Source organism: Xiphophorus couchianus, chromosome 8 (genome assembly GCF_001444195.1).
Source record: "Xiphophorus couchianus chromosome 8, X_couchianus-1.0, whole genome shotgun sequence".
Classification (NCBI taxonomy): Eukaryota; Metazoa; Chordata; class Actinopteri; order Cyprinodontiformes; family Poeciliidae; genus Xiphophorus; species Xiphophorus couchianus.
The window spans coordinates 13,255,410-13,273,424 of NC_040235.1; the positions used below are offsets into that span (position 1 = coordinate 13,255,410).

At 36.8% G+C, this 18,015-nt stretch overlaps 2 protein-coding genes across 4 annotated transcripts in view; one reads left to right on the top strand and one right to left on the bottom strand.

The window, feature by feature from the left end:
• Window positions 1-8,677, bottom strand: LOC114149324 (zinc finger and BTB domain-containing protein 6-like). Of its 3 annotated transcripts, none has more exons than XM_028025096.1 (3): window positions 8,569-8,677; window positions 1,980-2,304; window positions 1-1,482 (listed from the first exon to the last, which is right to left on the bottom strand). In XM_028025096.1, the coding sequence occupies exons 2-3, from the start codon at window positions 2,286-2,288 to the stop codon at window positions 424-426; spliced, it is 1,368 nt and encodes a 455-aa protein (XP_027880897.1). In that variant the 5' UTR covers window positions 2,289-2,304; window positions 8,569-8,677; the 3' UTR covers window positions 1-423. The 3 variants fall into 3 exon arrangements, with proteins under 3 accessions (XP_027880897.1, XP_027880899.1, XP_027880898.1); XM_028025098.1 differs by having other exon boundaries at window positions 8,554-8,632; XM_028025097.1 differs by lacking the exon at window positions 8,569-8,677 and adding an exon at window positions 3,179-3,774.
• jak2a (Janus kinase 2a) overlaps window positions 8,645-18,015 on the top strand; it is a 27,122-nt gene continuing 17,751 nt past the window's right edge. Inside the window, exon 1 of the mRNA XM_028025094.1 lies at window positions 8,645-8,944. The gene's annotated coding sequence lies outside the window, so the exon portion shown is untranslated. The remainder of the gene's footprint in view (window positions 8,945-18,015) is intronic.

Consider the following 18,015-nt stretch of genomic DNA (forward strand, 5'->3'; position numbering starts at 1 on the left):
GACAGTAAAGAGCTCATCAAGCTTTATTAGTAGAACATGCACAAATGAATGGTGTGCAATGTATTTTTATTTAAACAGCATAATTTAGCAATGTGCATATTGAGTGAATAAAATATTCTGAGACATCAATCACAGAGCCAATAGGCAATCCTGCTCATTTCGAACACCAAACGAATTCACAACTAAATGAAAATAACCTTGACCAAAGATATCTAGCATGGAAAAACCTCTGAGATATGAGGCACACACTCTTTTCATCTTTGGAGTCTTATATAACATTTTTGAGGGACTGAAAAAAAAAATCTGTCTTTTTGCATGTGCATGTTTTTTCTACAATTGAAGTTGGGACCAGATTTCCAAAAAAGACAACAAAAAAAAAAGATACAAGCAGTCAGAACAAACAGCAATGATCACATTTTAATCCTAACTTGCTCCTCCACCTTTCTCCAACACATCTGTCAGGCCATTTTTCTCTCCCTTTAGGCCTGTAAAATCTGACTTGTTTGCTGGGTTCAGACTATGCCTGTGCCCTGTGTGCAGGTTGAGGTGTTCTTGCAGCCAACCCTTTTGGATGAACGTTTCATGGCACAGTGGACACCTGAAGGGCTTGACATCAGGATGAACACGTATGTGCCGGGTCAGTTTGCTCTTCTGGGAAAAGCCCTCCCCACAGACCAAACAGGAATACTGTCTGTGTTCCTTCAGGTGGCCCATGTAGTTCTCAAGGTGCTGGAAGATTTTGTCACACTTTCTGCACAGGTAGGGTCTCTCAACTAGGACGCTGTGTGAAGCCCCTATTAGTACATCTTCACCAGTCTTTGTCGACTGTGCCTCGGAGAGGTTAGATATTTTGGAATCTATCAGGTCTCCACCATGTTCCAGTTGGCCTTTGTGTGCATAAATGTTTTTATCTTGTTTTTCTTCATGTCCTACTTGCTTGTGTTGTTTTTGGGAGATGTCCACCAGCTTTACGTGATCTGCAGCACTTCTAATCTCTAAACCTGGGAATGAAATGAGGTCTTGAAAAACTTCATCCTTGAGAGCTGCTGTGGGGTTTTTCACACCTTGCTCTGACTTCAAAGTGTCAAGCTCAAATTGTTGATCCTCTGATGACTCCAATTTAGGTTTCACAAACTTCATGTCTTCTATAGTCACATATGTATTTTCATTATCCACCTTAGATTCTTGGCTGACCCCATCCATTGCCGGACCAAGAACCACTCCTTCCTCCTTTGTTTTATCTTCCTGGATGCTGGTGCTGGGCTGGGCCACATCCCTTTCCCTCCGATTTTCAAAACTGGAACATAGCCAGCTTCTCTCTGGCTGCTGGTTTTCAGTTTCCTTGGAGCAACTTGAAGGTTTATTGGAAAACATAATGGGTTTAAGGAACTGCAACACAGCTTGACTGCATTTCTCTACCACCTCGCTCATCTGGAGGATGCTGGCTGTGCTCAGGTAACTGACCAGTTCTGCCAAAGGTACCTAAATAGGAAAAAAAAGAAGGAAAAACAAACATTAATTGCATACCATTATGTGAGATTACCTGTCTCTGATAAACCTTTAACAGCAAAAGGAAGCCTCTATGTTTCACCAAGCAGAGGGTAAGGTTAATAAACAATAATAGGAGCTCATCAAGTATGACTGCTTTCCTTATTCCTGTTGAAAAAAGCCTTGGGGACTGTGTGTTGAAGACACTTAAAACACTGTTACAAGGAGTGGAAGGAGTATTATTTGGGCTGGAGGACTTTTTCGCTGTGCAACTTGCAGAAACTGAATCAAACGCACTGTTCAATGAAATCCAAATGGACGAACAAGCAGTGACACAATGTTATTTGAAAGGGAATTTGCCAAAGTTCTTCTACCTCAAAACCGCAGACTGATAAAGTCATGCCTATAGAAGCTATTACTTCTAAAGGCGCTTCTACAAATGAGACATTCTTTTTTTCCATGACTGCATCTCTGCTTACTGAGTACTCCACCTCAAGAAGTCCAGTGTAGCAGGACAGCAGCAGCGTCTTTGCCACTCTCGCACTGGAAACTGCAGCCACACTCATCTCTGCCTGGTCTTCATAGAGCAGGAACTGATCACGGAAGAAATCAGAGGATGCTGCAAGCACCACCCTGTGTCCGTGGAAGTGGACACACTGTTCCGCAGAGGAGTTTTGGTTTCTGAAGATGAGCGTGATGTCACAGAACCGACGGTCTTCTCTTAGAGCATTCATCTTGTGCAGGACAGAGCTCCCATGGGCAGGCAGACTGAAGTACAAAGTGTCACAGGAGCTTGACATGATGATCTTCCTTTATCTAGAGCGAATAGTTAGATCACAATTTTATTTTCCAATGATGGCACCACCATTATTTTACAATAGTGATGGTGTATTCAGAGGTATTTGCAGGGTAGATTTTAGTCATATAGTGTTTTGGATGTAATCCTAAAAAAAATAATGTTAGTTTCATCTGACCAGAGACATATTTGCGACTTTCTCGTGCCTTGGAGCTTTCCCTTCATGTTCCAAAGTGTGAGGATTACTGCAGTTCCCCCAGAGTTACTAAAAGGCCTCTGGGTTGCTTTTTTGATTAAAGTTCTGCTTTACCGGACTTTCAGTTTAGGTCTATTGCCATTAAGATGTTGGTTGAATCAATATTGATTCATAACATTGATTCAAAATAAAATAAACAAATATGTGCATGTAGATCCAAATTTAGATGATGGTTGAGTCAAAATTGATAAAGTATCAGTTACGGTTGAAAAGCTAACATTGATTCAACATGTAAGTCACCAACCGCTTTTTGTATTATATCAAAGCTTTAAAATGGATTTAATATTTCAGCCATACAATATTTTAATGTAGATTCACTCATATTTTACTGTCTGGGTGGTTATGTCTTGGTAGGTTTGCAATCGCTTGCTTAGTGTAATACAAGTTCATAAAGCAATTATAAGAATTGCATTTTTAAAAAGAATTAAAAACCATATATTATGCTCTTTCTTCCCCACAACTATGCAACACTTTGTTTTGGATTATTGCACAAAAAATATTTTTTACAAAAGTAGTAGTTAAAAGCTATTTTAAGTGTGTGTAATTGAATTTCAGTTATACAGTAGTTATGGTTCATATGATTAAAGAAAAAGGCAAATACAATTATCAGGCACAAGGATTTAAAGAAGCAGCCCCACCTTGTTCTGCAGGGTAATCCAGATATAGTAAACAAAACGACTCTTCTTCAACTTTATTGGTAGAAAAAGGAACTAAATGACATTTTTCAGATTTTATGCACTTAAGAAAATAATAACTGGAAATTGTTGCTAATAGTCCATGCATGCATGAGGAAAATAATAATCTCCCATCTCTGAGAAGTCTGCCTGACTCTGCGATCCATCTCCTCTGTACTGCAGACTCAGAGATTCTGAGCGACTCTGAAATCCTTAACTCTTTCAGTGCTTTGAGTAGGCCACAGCCGACCAGCAAGAGAAGGCGTGCAATACCCAAAATGAACCGTATGGTGGTGGTATTGCTCAGCAATATAATTATCACATACACTCATTCCCTTCAGACTGCTACTCAAAACGTTGAGTTGAAACTGGAGCCACACTCCTCTCTATTATGGTCTTCATGGAGCAGAAACTGGTCCCAGAGGATTTTAGTTTTACCCTGCGGCTGTGGACAGACAGAGCTGCTTGGGTTCCAAAGGATGAGTGAGATGTCATGGAACCAATGTTCTCCCCTCGGTGAGTTCATTTTGTGCAGGACAGACTCCCTACAACCAGGCAGAGTGAAGTCAGAGGCCAAATTTTTGAAGTCACTGATAAAAACAGTTGGCTTTAAAGAAAAGTTTCAGATCTGCATATGCTTTGGTTTTGGATGTTCTCATCAGAAACAGGTAACAAAACTTTTTTTTTTCCTTTTGATAACTGCTACTCCTCCCTGGTCATCCTTACTTTCTGTCTTATCTGGTTGGAGATGTCCACTTGTTTATTTGCGGTGGCTTTAGTATTAGTTATACCTTAGTCACACAACAGGTCTAAGTTTCCGTTTCTCTCAATTAGTTTTCAGCAAGGCTTCCTTTTTATGTTTTTGCAAGTTCACTGAATCTTTGTAATGGTCCCAGCTTGTCAGTTGTCGGTTAGTTTGACCTTTGGTGAATTCTGAAAAAATCTCCTTTACAAAATTTCAGGTTTTGCCCCATCAACTTAGTTAATAAATTAATTCTCTGTTCCTTCTTCTTGCAGTCAAGTCCCTTTTTGGCCTGTTAGAAACGAGATCAGCGCAGCATTCTTTTACGAACACCTGAACAAACCTGATCTTTTGTCAATTTTTTTTAACTCATGTGAATTCTTTAGCAAAGTCGATGCAAAGTATCTGTGGTAAATGTCAAAATGTACTTCAGCTTCCTGTCAAGATATGGTTGAAATTAGTTAGAGGATGTGGGTCTATATGTGTCATATAAACAGAAGCAGAGGATTCAGCCACCACATGTTGTACATCTGGACCATTTGTGACCTTCATTTTTGAGTCAAGGTCACAAATACAAACTTGACTGAGTAGACTTGGGATAATTTTTGGACACACCTGAACTCCATTAACGTTTTGATTTATTATCTAAATGTTTTTGTAAGTTGCCACTGATGAATCCTTTCAGACAAAGTAAGAAGCAGAGTTAACCCTCAGACATGAAAATGTCTTGATCATTTAAAAGATTGGGAATATACATACAAAAGGTCCTGTTATGGACTCATTAGATATTCAAACATCAAGCATAAGGTATGAGTGCTTTATTTCAGAAAAAAAAATGCAAACAAGTAAAAGAAGCAAAACTGATGGTGGACAATGTTCAAACATTGAATCTGAGAGAAAATGTTCTCCCAAAACGTAGAAATCATTAGTGAACTGCTCTCTGCTCAAGATAAGAGAACTTTATATTCACCCTGAAATTTTGACTCAGATTGTGAGTTTCAAATACTAACAGCAATAGGATAGAGCTGCAGAGGCAATGTGGGAGTAACCTGTAGAGATTATTGTGGAAACGAGATCAGCACAGCATTCTTTTACAAACACCTGAACATGTCTGTATTCATTCAGACATACAGAAATTACTTTTAATTATTCATCACAAATGCATGATTGTCAAGCATATGATGATGATCATGTCTAAAGTTACCACCTTTACAGGTACTGAAATTTTATTTGGTTCATTTTGTGGAAATTGAGGAACATGTTGAAGCTTTCAAATGAATTTGAGAGAACTACGAATGATTTTTTATTCTGAAAGTTTCTCAAGTGTCACATAACCAAAAAGAATGGTTATCAAAATGTATTAATATGCGTCAGAATTTTATGACTTTTATGAGATCTACACTCAGTGGCCACTTTATTTGGTATGCCTTATCAGTACTGGTTGGACACCCTGCTGCCTGCAGAGCTGCCTTGATTCTTAGTGGCATAGGCCTAAATAATAAAATATATCAAAAACACAAAGATTTTGGTCTATATTAGCTTCTTGGCATCATATAGCTGGTGTAGATTTGCCAGCTCGCACATCCATTGTCTTAAGGTTACTCATGTCCCAATCTTCAACATTGCAGATTTAAGTATTGCAGATGGTCGCTAAGACTGGGTTGTGCTTCCTGTCTGCTGTTATCACATGCTTTCTGAAAATGAGAAAGCTTTTTTTGATGCAAAAAAGGTCAAAGGTAATTTTATTTATATAGCACAATTTCATCAACAAGGCAATTCAAAGGGCTTTACAGGAATTAATAGGAAATACAAACAAAATAACAAACCAAAGGAAAGAGCAAAAGAGGAAAAAGCTAATAATGTTGAACCAAGGTAAATAAACTAGATACTCCTATTCAGGGTTGGTAGATAAGTATAAGTAAGTATCCGCTGGTCTAATTCCTTTTCTGGTTTGGAAGAATAGGAGTCTAAAAAGTAGTTACTAAGATAGTTTTTCTGGGTTCCAAGTTCTAATCCCTGTTCTGGGTTGCTAAATAAGTGTAAGTAAGTAAGTATCCTCTGGACTTCTGGGGTACTAGATAAGTATAAGTATTCTCTGGGCTTTCTAAGTGTGCTCTAAATTAGTAAAAGTAATGAGTACTCCACAGTTTCTAAGTAATAATAAAAAACTAAATGTTCCTGTTCTGGAAGATTTTTTTCTGGATTCTAAGTTCGTTCTAATTCCTTTTCTGGGTTGCAATAATAGGAGTCTCTCTGCATCTAAATAGTGAGAACTCTAAGGTTTCTAAAATATAAGCTAAAAAGTGACTAATAAACTAGAGTCTCTGGATTCTAAGTTTGTTCTAATTCCTTTTCTGGGTTAAAAGTGAGTACTCCAGAGTTTCTAACAAAATAAAATAAAAAAGAGGAAAGGACACATAAGGCAACATTCAGACAAAACAAAGACGAGTGAAGGCGGTGACATCACAGAGCCAGGAAACCACATTGCTCAGCCTCCCGGCAGAAGTCCGATAAAGATCTTGTTATCAAGGCATGATGTCCTTGGGAGCGCTCAGCTCCACAGCTGCATGGATAACAGGAGGGGGTGAAGTGGGAAGGAGCGTTATGTTTACATATCTTCAAGGAGATTGGAAATATGCAGCCCTTCCAAAGCAACACTGGGAAAGCCAATTCAGATACAGAATGTCTTAGGTCGGGTAGATTATAAATTTCAATCTTCCCTAAAGTCTCTCCGATACATCCCAATTATCCAGATTAGTTTGGTCATTCCACTGAGTCGAAACTAGCAACTTCTCCAAGATCGATTCCATCCCATGAGTGAGTTTTGGAGTCTCAGCTGGGTTGAGAGTCTCAGCAAGACTCACATCCAACTTGCGTCTCTGTCCACACCAACAGTCTGAGTGTTCGCCCGTTCGGCCAAGTCTGTCCAAGTCCGTCACAAATTTCTCGATAAGCCAGGAATTCGCAAGCTCCAAACAGCAGAAATCCTGTTATCATGAATAAATCCAGGATGTATCCGTCGGGGTGTGTCCCCGTAGGACAAGAGGGTTCTCCTGTGCCCAGTCTTCTCGTTGAGTAAATTTGATCAATTGCATTGAGAGACTGGCTGACCAGATCCATAATTTGTAGATTCGGAGGATGTGCAAAGAAAGGCTCCAAAAATATAGAAAAAGACAGGACAGGAAGTGTTGTGCAGGGAAAACTCACACAGTATATCACCCTAAGAACATCTTCCCTATAACAGAATCTTGATGTCAACATCACACAGTGATCAAGGTGATCAAAGTTGATGGGAAGATGGATGGAAATAAATGATACAGGGCAACTGTGGAAGAAAACCTGCTGGAAGCTGCAAAGCACCTGAGACTGGGGTGGAGGTTCACAACTAGAGATCTGCACAACATATGGAATCATAATCATCAATGATCATCAAAAATATATTAACTGATATGAGACTGATGTGCTTTGAGGTGTCCTACACTCCTACCCTGGAAACTAAATGGTTGCCAACATTTTAAATGGCTATGGGACAGCAGAGGTTGCATCCAAGAATGTCATCATAAATTCATATCTTCCTAAAATTGTGCGTTCCTCATCTTGGACACATTTGAATTCCAGACCAAAATAAAACACTTCTCTTAAAAATGTTAAATCTGACAGAGCTTCAGGGATTCTGCAATAAAAAAAATATAAAAAATCAGTCTCAAGATGGGAGGAAAAGGGATTCTAAAAAGTGCTGACTCAAGAGCTGGAGAAAACACACACCACACTTTTCAGATTTGTGTTGGTGCAAGCTTGTGAAAACTATGTGTCATTTTCCTTTCATTTTGTGATAATTTTGTTTGTGTAATACTTTCTTAAGTAACGCTACATAATAGCTACTCCACCCATATCCAGTTACTTAACTGAACATTTTAATTTAGCATAAACCACACACCCACAGACTACCATGGAGATTTCCTGTAAACCCACAAACTTGTTAATGTTATTTCTTATCTGCCTGAGTGGCATTTGGAGCACTAGAAGAACACATAAAATTTATCTTGACATCGGTGTTTGTTCAAACACAGTTATATCATCAAACTGAATTCAAAAGGTTTTAATGCTGGAAAAAAGTGAGCTTTGAACATGTATGCTTGTGTTATTATTTTCGGAGGTGGTAAGAAATTAATTACATTTCCTTGAGCAATATTTTTGACTGCATTGCAATTTTAGAAGTAGCCTTAATACTTTTCACTTTTACTATATTGTCATGAATATAACCAAAAATGCACCACACGCAGACATGTTTACAAGCAAGAGGGACTTCTTGCTGTGAATGTTATTGAATGTTATTTTCTATCTGCTGCGCCATTTGGAGGTCAGGTGAACATAAAGTAAACAGTATGTATTATACTTATAAAAGAAAGTTACTCAAGCATAACCGAGTAAATGTATTCCACCTCTTTTTTTTTTTTCTTACACGAGTACAGTTATGGGCAACTCCGTCCATCTGAGGATTAAAAAAAGCGCTTTTTGTGATCAAATAAAAAGTTGGTTTGTTGTCCGAGGATACATTTGAATGCGAGGGATTTAGTTGACTGTGGATTAAACGTACCCAGAAGCAACTTACTTGACCTGTCGTCCTGCTCCGCCCAAACCATCCTCGTCACAGCGCAGTCGGCTTCCCCACTGACGGACGGAGTCAAAGCAGTAGACGGGAGTAACTATCAGAGGTTGTACGCTTGGGTTCGTGTTATTTTGTTGTTGTTTCTTACTTCGAAGAACGCAGCAAGTCGTAATAAAAAAAACACCTTCCGCCGAGTGAACAAGGTGGAGGAAGAGATACGGGGAGCGACAGAATGGCAGCCGGGGACAAATTAACGGAGCGGCTGTCGACGACTGGGGATTGTAGCATAGCTAGCTAATGGGGAGTCGAGAGCTGGACATCACGCCGACCTGAGTTCATTTGAGGAAACTCAGAGCAGCAACTCACTGCGGCAAGCTGGGTAAGAGTTTGGTCGTTATAATGCATGTGTTACGCTATAACCATCCTCCTTCACTGTTTGCTTATTGGCTTCTCAGTTGAGGTGTAAAAGCGCTGTATTGTTGTTGTTTCTGTAACTTGATTGTCCGTTTTGCGGGTGAAAATGTTGCCAAACCAATTAGATAAGCCTCATCAACTGAAGAGAGAATTGTAAAACACTTCATTTTCTGTGTTGTTCAAGGGCTGTGTTGTTCAAGGTCATACGGTCGTGGTAGGATCATCCGTCAGGGTAAAAACTAATCCAAAAATACTTACTCAACTGAATTCATGAGGTTGTGTTATAATTTGCACAAGTAGTCGGTACAAATGCAAAATGTCTAAACTAGCATGTCAAAACAAACGATTGACTCTGATCGATCTAGACAGCTGCAGCGTTTTAAAAACCGAACCTCGCTAATAATTAATTAAGTCCCTGAATTTACATTGAAAGCTGAGAAATGTTTTAACCCCCTAAATTACCCCCCCAAAAATGCTGATGCATTTATTTGAGATATTGTCATAAAACGTCTAGCAAATTTGTTAAATGTTTATCTTTTTTTAGTGGTTGGAACAGACAAGTAATACAAAGTTCATGCTTTTTACTGTTAAATATTGTACTTTTAAGTTGAAAAACTGTGACAGAGCAATATGCACGCATTGACATCAGTTGTGTAGACATGTACTACACACTAACACTTTTGCTTTACTACTAAACAACATTTAGTATAATGTTTAATGCCTACAACTGCTTGGTCAAAAACTGTTGTGGTAATATGCTCTGACATCATAAGTCTGAAAGTAAGGAAATTAGTCTTTCTTTAGCAGCTTAAAAACTCTGCAGCGAACAGCTCAGTTGTTTTGTATTGCTATATTTGTTCATTTCCAAATTTAAATGAAGTTTAATGTGCATTCATCACTTATACATCTCATTTTATGCCCTTTATATGTTGTTGGAAATTCCCAAATGAGATGTGCTAAATTGGTAGAAGAATACTAAATCAGAGAAATGCACTTATTTTAAGTTTTGAGGCGGAATTAGATCATACGTATTTTCATATGAGATCGTCTCCACAATGCATTAGTCATACACATTTTATAACCTTTAAAATCACCTGTCCATGTCATTTCACTTACTTTTTGAATTTCAGTGGTTGACTTCATAACCTCTTCCTCCTGTGTAATGTCTCATTGGTTCTTATCTTGGTTTTGTTATATGTATTATAAATTGTTAGGTTTATATATCTGGACACTGACATGCTTACCAGTTTTCTGTTTACCTTAACATTTCAATCATACTTATATAATGGGCCTGGGTTTAATGCTCAGACTCTCCTGGTATCCACATTCAAAATTGGATGAAAGTTTTAGGAGTTTCAGCTCCTTAACATGTGCCATCTTCTTTTTAAAGCTCAAAATGTAATTAAACAATTGACTCAAAGGCTTTTTCATGAGTAGGTGTGGGCAGTTCCTTTGTCGTGCCATTATCAATTAAGCTGATTAAAGGCCTGGAGTTGATTTGATTTGTAGTGTAGTGCATTTGGAAGATTTTGCTGACAACATGCTGATAAAGGAGCTCTACATGCAGGTGAAACAAACTATGTTTGCTAAGCTGCAAAAACAACAACACAAACATATTTGAGAGATTGTTGCAACATTAGAAGTGGAAAAATTCAACGTCTGGTACATCCTGATAAAGTAAGAAAGCACTGAATGACTTGGATGTCCATGGAGGACAACATGGATGATTGCAGAATCATTTCCAGAAACCTCCGTCACAACAGTCAACCAGATGAGCACCACTCTTCAGGAGGTAGGCATACCAACATACCAAGTCTACTATAAAAAGAAGACTGCATGAAAGCAAACAGAGGGTTCAGATCACGGTGCAAGCCACTCATCAGCCTCAAGAATAAAATAAGCTAGATTGGATTTTGCCAAAAACATCTAAAGAAGTTAGCACAGCTCTGGAAGAACATTCTTTGGACAGATGAAACCAAGATCAACCTCTACCAAAATGATGGCAAGAAAAAAGTATGAAGAAGGCAGAGAGCATCTCCTGATAAAAAGCATACCACATTATTTGTAAAATATGGCTTGGGGTTTTATTGCTGTCAGTGGCGCTGAGACACTAATGTTTAGTGGTAATGATTATAGTACAGAAACAGTCGATTGAATTCTGAGGTGTTCAAATGCAGTTAAATGTAGTCAAAAAGATTAATATGTTTATGGCGTTTCATAATGCAAATGGACAATTAGCTAAAACATTCAGCCAAAGCAACCAAAAAGGAATCCAAATTGTTAAAAAAAAAAAAGTGAAATGGCCCCTTGGCAGGTGTGAGTTGATTCATAGTCAGTACAAAACATCCTGAGGAAATCAGTTGTCTGTACCAACGATGCAACGGGATGAAATTTTACAAAATGATCAAAACTGCAAAATTTAAAAAAAAATGAATGAATTAAAGTGGCTGATTTAGTAATAATAGAGTTGTTTGGGTGCCAATGAAAGATTATTGTTTACTGACAATTTACAAAGTCAGTAAATTGGGGGAATGTGATGATGTTCAGGTGGTGTATTAGGAAGGAGATGATCTCTGGAGTTTTGTTATTGTCTGTTTATTTTCTTTTTAGCTATTAAAAGCATTATAAAATTAGTTGCAACCTATTTAATCTCCATTTAACAGAAAACTTCTCCATTTCATCATCTTTCCTTTTAGCGTCTTCCATCGGCTGACTCTTTAATAATTTGCCTTGTGGTACATACTTTGAGTTTGTCCTAAATGTCCTACTTGTAGTCATGCTGAAAGTCATTGAAATATTAATCATTATAATACATCAGCTTCTTCAGTTCTCTGTGGACAAAAACTATCCAACATAACAATTTTTTTCATCTTTGATCATCTCAGCATGTTATTTGTCTGTTTTATGCTGCTCTGTTTGCATTCTCAGCATTTCTGTGGTCATTCTGGTTGAGCCTTTGCTACTAATTACCCCAGATCTGGAGATATTCTCATTCAATCTCTATAATGGCTTGGGAGACCTTCAAGACAACATTGCAAGCATATCAAAATGAGGGAAATGTGTCCCAGAAGGATCACAGAGAGTTCACATGTTTTCATCTGGGTAGGAATTATCCATTTGCAGATGAAGACCTTATAGAAATGCTCTCTTCCTTTTCTATGTGAACTAAAACTGTGCAAAAGATATGCATTTTATGATTTAATATTTTATTGTCAAAGAATCTTGCTTTTTTGTAAAGTCTTTAAGCGGTTTTGACAAACGTTTTTGCTTTTCTTATAAAATAATTGGCAGTTTCAGACATTTGAAGCGAAAACCTGAGTCATATTGCTAAACAATGCTCTTATTTGAGTGGAGTGATGTTCTATATAGATGATTAATTTCAGAAGTTGGCTCGTCTATTTCTCTTCAGAACAAACTGTTTCCAGTTCAGATGTCCTGAGAATGTCTCTTTATTCTGGTTTTGTGTGTTAAAGCTTTAAAGTTTGCAACATTTGAATCAGTTTTGACAAATAACACTAATATGAACTCTTATTCTGACTCTATAATCTGTTAGAGGGACCTCTTGGAGGATACAGTAAGTATACATTCATCACATCAATCTGTGCTGGAGTTATTGTTTCTCCAGCACATATGTGCTTTTCTTCTTCTGATGTAGTGTTTCACTTGTATGTAGGCAGGGTTGATTCATTTGACAAAGAGACTTCAGTTTTCATTTTGGGTTTTACTGGAAGAAAACAATTGGTGACAGTTATGATTGAGGGGAAAGTACATTCTTGGTGCATCTAAAATCATGTCTTACAGTTTTATTCAGGTCAGAACAGCAAAACTTCTCTGTCAGCTGGTGCAATTACAAAAAAGGGGGTTGACAGGTTTAAAATGGAACAAGAAGACACGGCAAAGTTTTGCCTGGAAGATGTTCAGTTATTGTCATGTAAGCCTGGGTGATTAAAACTCCTGTTTGGTAATGTTGAACAGTTTGTCCAACACTGCCAGGACTGAGTTAAAAATCTATATCAAATAATTTCAGAATGAACTTAATTGGTTTTTGATCAAGGTATTTCAAAAAGCTGATTTTCCATAATGTTTTGTTTTAACTTTTAACAGAGCAATGCTTTCACTTTGATTTAAAACCATAGTAAGCAATGTGTGAAAACAAGTATGAACACGTGCAGGAAAAGGAAACTCCTGCACACCCGTCTTACTTTCATGGCTTTATTCTGTGGTTTGTTCTGTATGTTTTTCATTGATGATGTAATGTGAAAAGTTTTGCCAAAGTTATTCAGGTGTGACGATTTTTTTGTTTGCCAAATGGCAAATATCCCCAGCACCTTTGTTGAAGATGTGTATATGCTGAAAAAAAATTTATACACTATGGAAAAAGGCAAGAAATGAAAACAAATAAGAAAAGAAATAATTATTTTATTTTAAAATTTGTTTATAATAAAATCAGCATCTCTACAATTCTTGTCATTCTTAACACTTCTCGTAGAACAAGCTTTTAGTTGTTTATAAGGACTCCCAATAGCTGCAGTACGATTTTCATCCTCACACCTGAATACGTTTTGTGCAGTTTTGTTTTGATTGTATTGTAATAAAGTGTAACTAAAGCATTTTAAAGTTATATTGCACTTTTTGGCCAATCAGAGTGTTTAATGTGGACATAGTTAATAAATAAGACTGTTGTGGGGGCTTTTGTGTAAGATGAGGGCAAAAAAAATAGCCTTAGAATGAAAATGTTTGGTGTGTCACAAAGTGTTTGTCTTTTATTACTTACGTCCTTTGCCTTCATTTTAGTTTCAAAGCACATAGCACCACAAATGTCCTGTGACTTTTACGCAAGCATATTTTTCGAAGAAAAAAGTAACCCATATCCTGTTTTCGCCTTTGAAAGGAGACAAAATGTTTCTACACTAAGAAAACATTTTTCTTAGTTTTCTAATTTTTTTGTAATTAGAAAAAAATTACAAAAAAAGTCAATTGTGTGAGAATGTAATAATTTATGTATGCTCTAGTCTTCTGAAATATGACAGGATTAGGCCAACTGTTTCCTGTTGCCAAATGGACATTTGAGGCGTAAGAAAAACCTGAATTGTAGAGAGGGTGGATATTCAGTTGTCAAATCAGTGACAAATCAATATAACATTTCAATTATGAAAAATAAGAACGTCTAGGATAAATTCAGATTTAGTTACAGCTGCAGCTCATGCTTGTGTCAGTTGATCAGATTCAGTATAAGTGTTATAAAGACTGATAGTGTTAGTTACAACCAGGCACGATTGAATGTTTGGTAAATGATTGCTGCAGCACTTATTTGAAAATCACCACATCTTCTATATACTTCTTTTATATTATGAGCACAGTTTTAATGAGTGAGTTTTTCTTTTTATTTTACTCGATTAACCCATAGGCATTTGGGATAAATAAGTCCATGATGTATTAATAACTACGTTTATATGCACAACAATTTTCTGTCTACTGACCTTTGCAAACATTTGACTCTACCTCAATTTATGTTGCATAAAATTTTCCGCTAAGCGCTGACTGCTCAATTACTTTTAGTCACAGTGTGTGTCATTTGTGTTCACCCATAGCCTCAATTACAACCAAAGCACTTAAAATATGTGCGGTTGGTGCTATATTGAAATGGCTATTTGTTGATTTTACCAAGGTAGGCTTGATCTAATTTATGCACAGTCCGGTCTTAATTTTGTCTTTACATTGATTTAACTTTCTTTGGAGCATTTATTTTGTTAAACTTTGATTTTACATTTAGCTTTTTCCTAAATGCTTATAAAATGTTTTTATGATTTTTTTTTGTTGTCTCTACAGACTGAAAAAAAAGAGATTTTTTGATATTTTATCTGCTGTTGTCAAACAGGTTGGATCAAAAGAAATGCTGAATGAATGATTGATGCATCTTTGAAAGAAATCAAAATCACTCTTGCTTAAAAAAAATATGTGCAGGCTAACTACATACTAGAAATGCTTGGGAACTTGTAAACTTTCTAAAACAAATACACTGTTGCATAAGCAAAGAAGGCGAGCCGTACCAGTAACAGGCAATATGAACTTTAGACAACATTCCTGAAAGTGACCAAAACAGTTACTTCTGTTTACTTTAGCTTAAATGATCTATCCTGTCATTTGGTGGCATAAAAGTGATGCAGTACAGAGATTCAACTGATAGCACACTGCGATGGGTGTGTTTATGTTATGTGTCTGTGGTTAGTGACAGCATCTAAGCTATGAAATAGACAATAACATGACTTGGGAAATGGGAAGTTTTATTTAGTATTTTAAAGGTAAGACATCCACATTGATCTTATATGCCGATAGCTACGTTTTGCTATATTTTCAGAGATTTTTATGGAAACCAGAAACATTTCCTCACCACATAGTGAGACAAGTTTCCCTTTTAGATTGAATATTTCATCCTAAAAAAGCGATCTGCTCTATACTAATCAAAGTTGTGGATTTGGTTTTAAGGTGGGCTACATTTGGTATGATTTGACATCTTAAATTTTGTACTCGTTGATCTTCTACAACAAATAAGACTTCTGGCTACGATGGTGCAGATAGCACAGCTGGTTTGAGGTGAGGCCTGTGAACATTTTTGAGACGGGTTGTTTTGCACAGCTTCTCTGTAGCATACAGATGGTGTGTAAAGTACCGTCACACTCCCCTACTGCTGACTCCTCCTTCTGTTTTTATATCAGTCTTTGAAGGGGATTTCCCTTTTGAGGCGACATAGGCTGAGTTCAAAGGTGTTGATGCTTTTAAGTGATTGGAGGTTTAATGAGAAGATGGAAAAGCATTATTTGAATCGCTATCATTATTTTACATAGTTTGCCTGGGTTGCTACTGTTGACAACCGTTGCTGTTGGAGTTTTCTATGTCACTTGAGAAATATTTTGGCCTTTTCAGCTATGAGTCAGTGTGAACTGTCTTTGCCAGCTTTTCCCTTATGGACACCAGAACCTTGCAAGTTTTTCTCAGAAAAGCACAAAGGTACTTTCCTGTCAGGACCATGCCTCATTTTTCTGAGGTGTTGCTGTTGTCTACTTTGCCAAACCTCTGGTGTTGCTGTTGTCTACTTTGCCAAACCTCTATCATGTGTTTTTTATGCAGTCTTTGCAAATTACATCATAGAATTAAATAATTTTATCAGCATAAATCAATGAAACCAACTGATTCATTGCTGGCATTTTGCCCTGTGGGTTTTCACAAATTTTTAAGTAAAAAAGAAATCCATTGAAGTCTTTAGAGTGTTCAGCAGTCACTGTAGGATCTTATCTGAGGTCCTAATGGTGGGCTCTCTACCTGACAACTTCAGTGTTTTATATATTGTTTGGATTTGATTTTTGGCATACTAAAGGTATAGCTAGCTTGAGAAGATACAGGGTACAACTGCAAAGTATCGGAAAAACAGGCAATTTTGTTATAATTGTTAAATATTTAAATAACTTCTGCGTTTTACCTCACATTTTCACCACTTGTCTCATATTTTTTCCACCATTACAATGTCCACAACACTCTTCTGAGCTTGTGGGTCTTCAAGACCGCAAAAGTCTCAATTAGAAATGGCCAAAAATATTCTTGTCATGCAGAGCAGAAAAAAATCAAGGCACTTAAATATAGTAACTTATCAAATACTGAATCCAAGATGTCCAAGCTGCAGTCTTTGATATATTTTGCAGCTCTACTGGGGCACATATCCTTGGACATATGAACTGGACCAGAAGTTTGGGTCGGATCAACCACTTAGATTCCTTTGTGGTGAAGTGAAATAATATTGTCAGTATAGCTGATGTATACTGTATACAAAAGTAGAAATTTTGAGTTTCTTATTTTTTTTTTTGAAATGTTGAGCCAATAATATGGATATTAATGATCCATGTTTTATTTGCTTTTTGTCTGATAATATACGTTTTAGCTCCTATGCACACAGAAACCAGATAGCTGTCCATTTAAGGCAAAAAAGGAGAAAAACAGCAGCCACTAACTAAATGAGTTATTTATCAGAAAATTACCATACCTTGCTATGTTTTACAGGACTAAAAAAGAATTAGTGGGGGTTAAAAGAAAAATCTCCAGCTGGTCAACTGTATATAAAAAGAGAGATTCCCATAAAAAACCTGGAAATGTACCAAAAAGGCTTTTATATGGGAAAAATGGCAACAGGCATGTAATGGCCGATGAAGCCTTCTGAGAAGATTCCATTCTTTGTTTACAGTTTGGTCAATGTTTTTTTTATGAAGATGGTTAAAAGAAGCTTTCATATTCTAAAGAGAATACAATTTACTATGCAGAAAAGGGTACAGATGAATTAATGTGTGCACACAAACATATAAATCTTTTTCTGCATATTAAATAATGTTTATTAGAGGGGTGTGAGCTGAAAAGATTTATACCTACAAAATCTGCTTGACTTAGTGTGCAGAGCATTGTAGAGTATTTCAGTTTCTACATCATGATGATGTTCCTGGTCGATCTTAACAATAAAACTTTAGGTAAGTTAGACCTAGTTAGAAATTGATCTTTTTTCTTTTTATAGTGGTTATATTCTCAATTCTTTCACTTTCAATACCTGTTTTTGAAAAAAAAGTATTCAAATTTTATTTGAAATGAGCAACTTTGTCATGATGATTGCCTGCCTGACCCATTTTGGGGATCGTGCATTAACCCAGAGCTGCTAAAGCTGGAGCTGTGTTCCTCTGTCAGTGGCTATATTGTGCCTTTGTTTTCTGTCTTGTTTTAACCTGACCTATTTTGAAACTGCTGTTGAGTCATTTGTTCAGAACATATTGTTAAATTTTTTTTTTTCTTCAAATGTTTTCCTGTTTGGTAGAATTTATTGCATTTGTACTTCTAACTATACTAACAATGGAATCCTGCATGTAAACATAATAAAATAGTCAAATGATGTTGTTTCGTCATCTTTATCTAGCTTTTACTTAATCTAGCACTGATGCACTCATTTTTGCATTGCAGTGCTCTGTCAGAATTAAGGGATACAGACTGAAGGTTTGTCAAAGT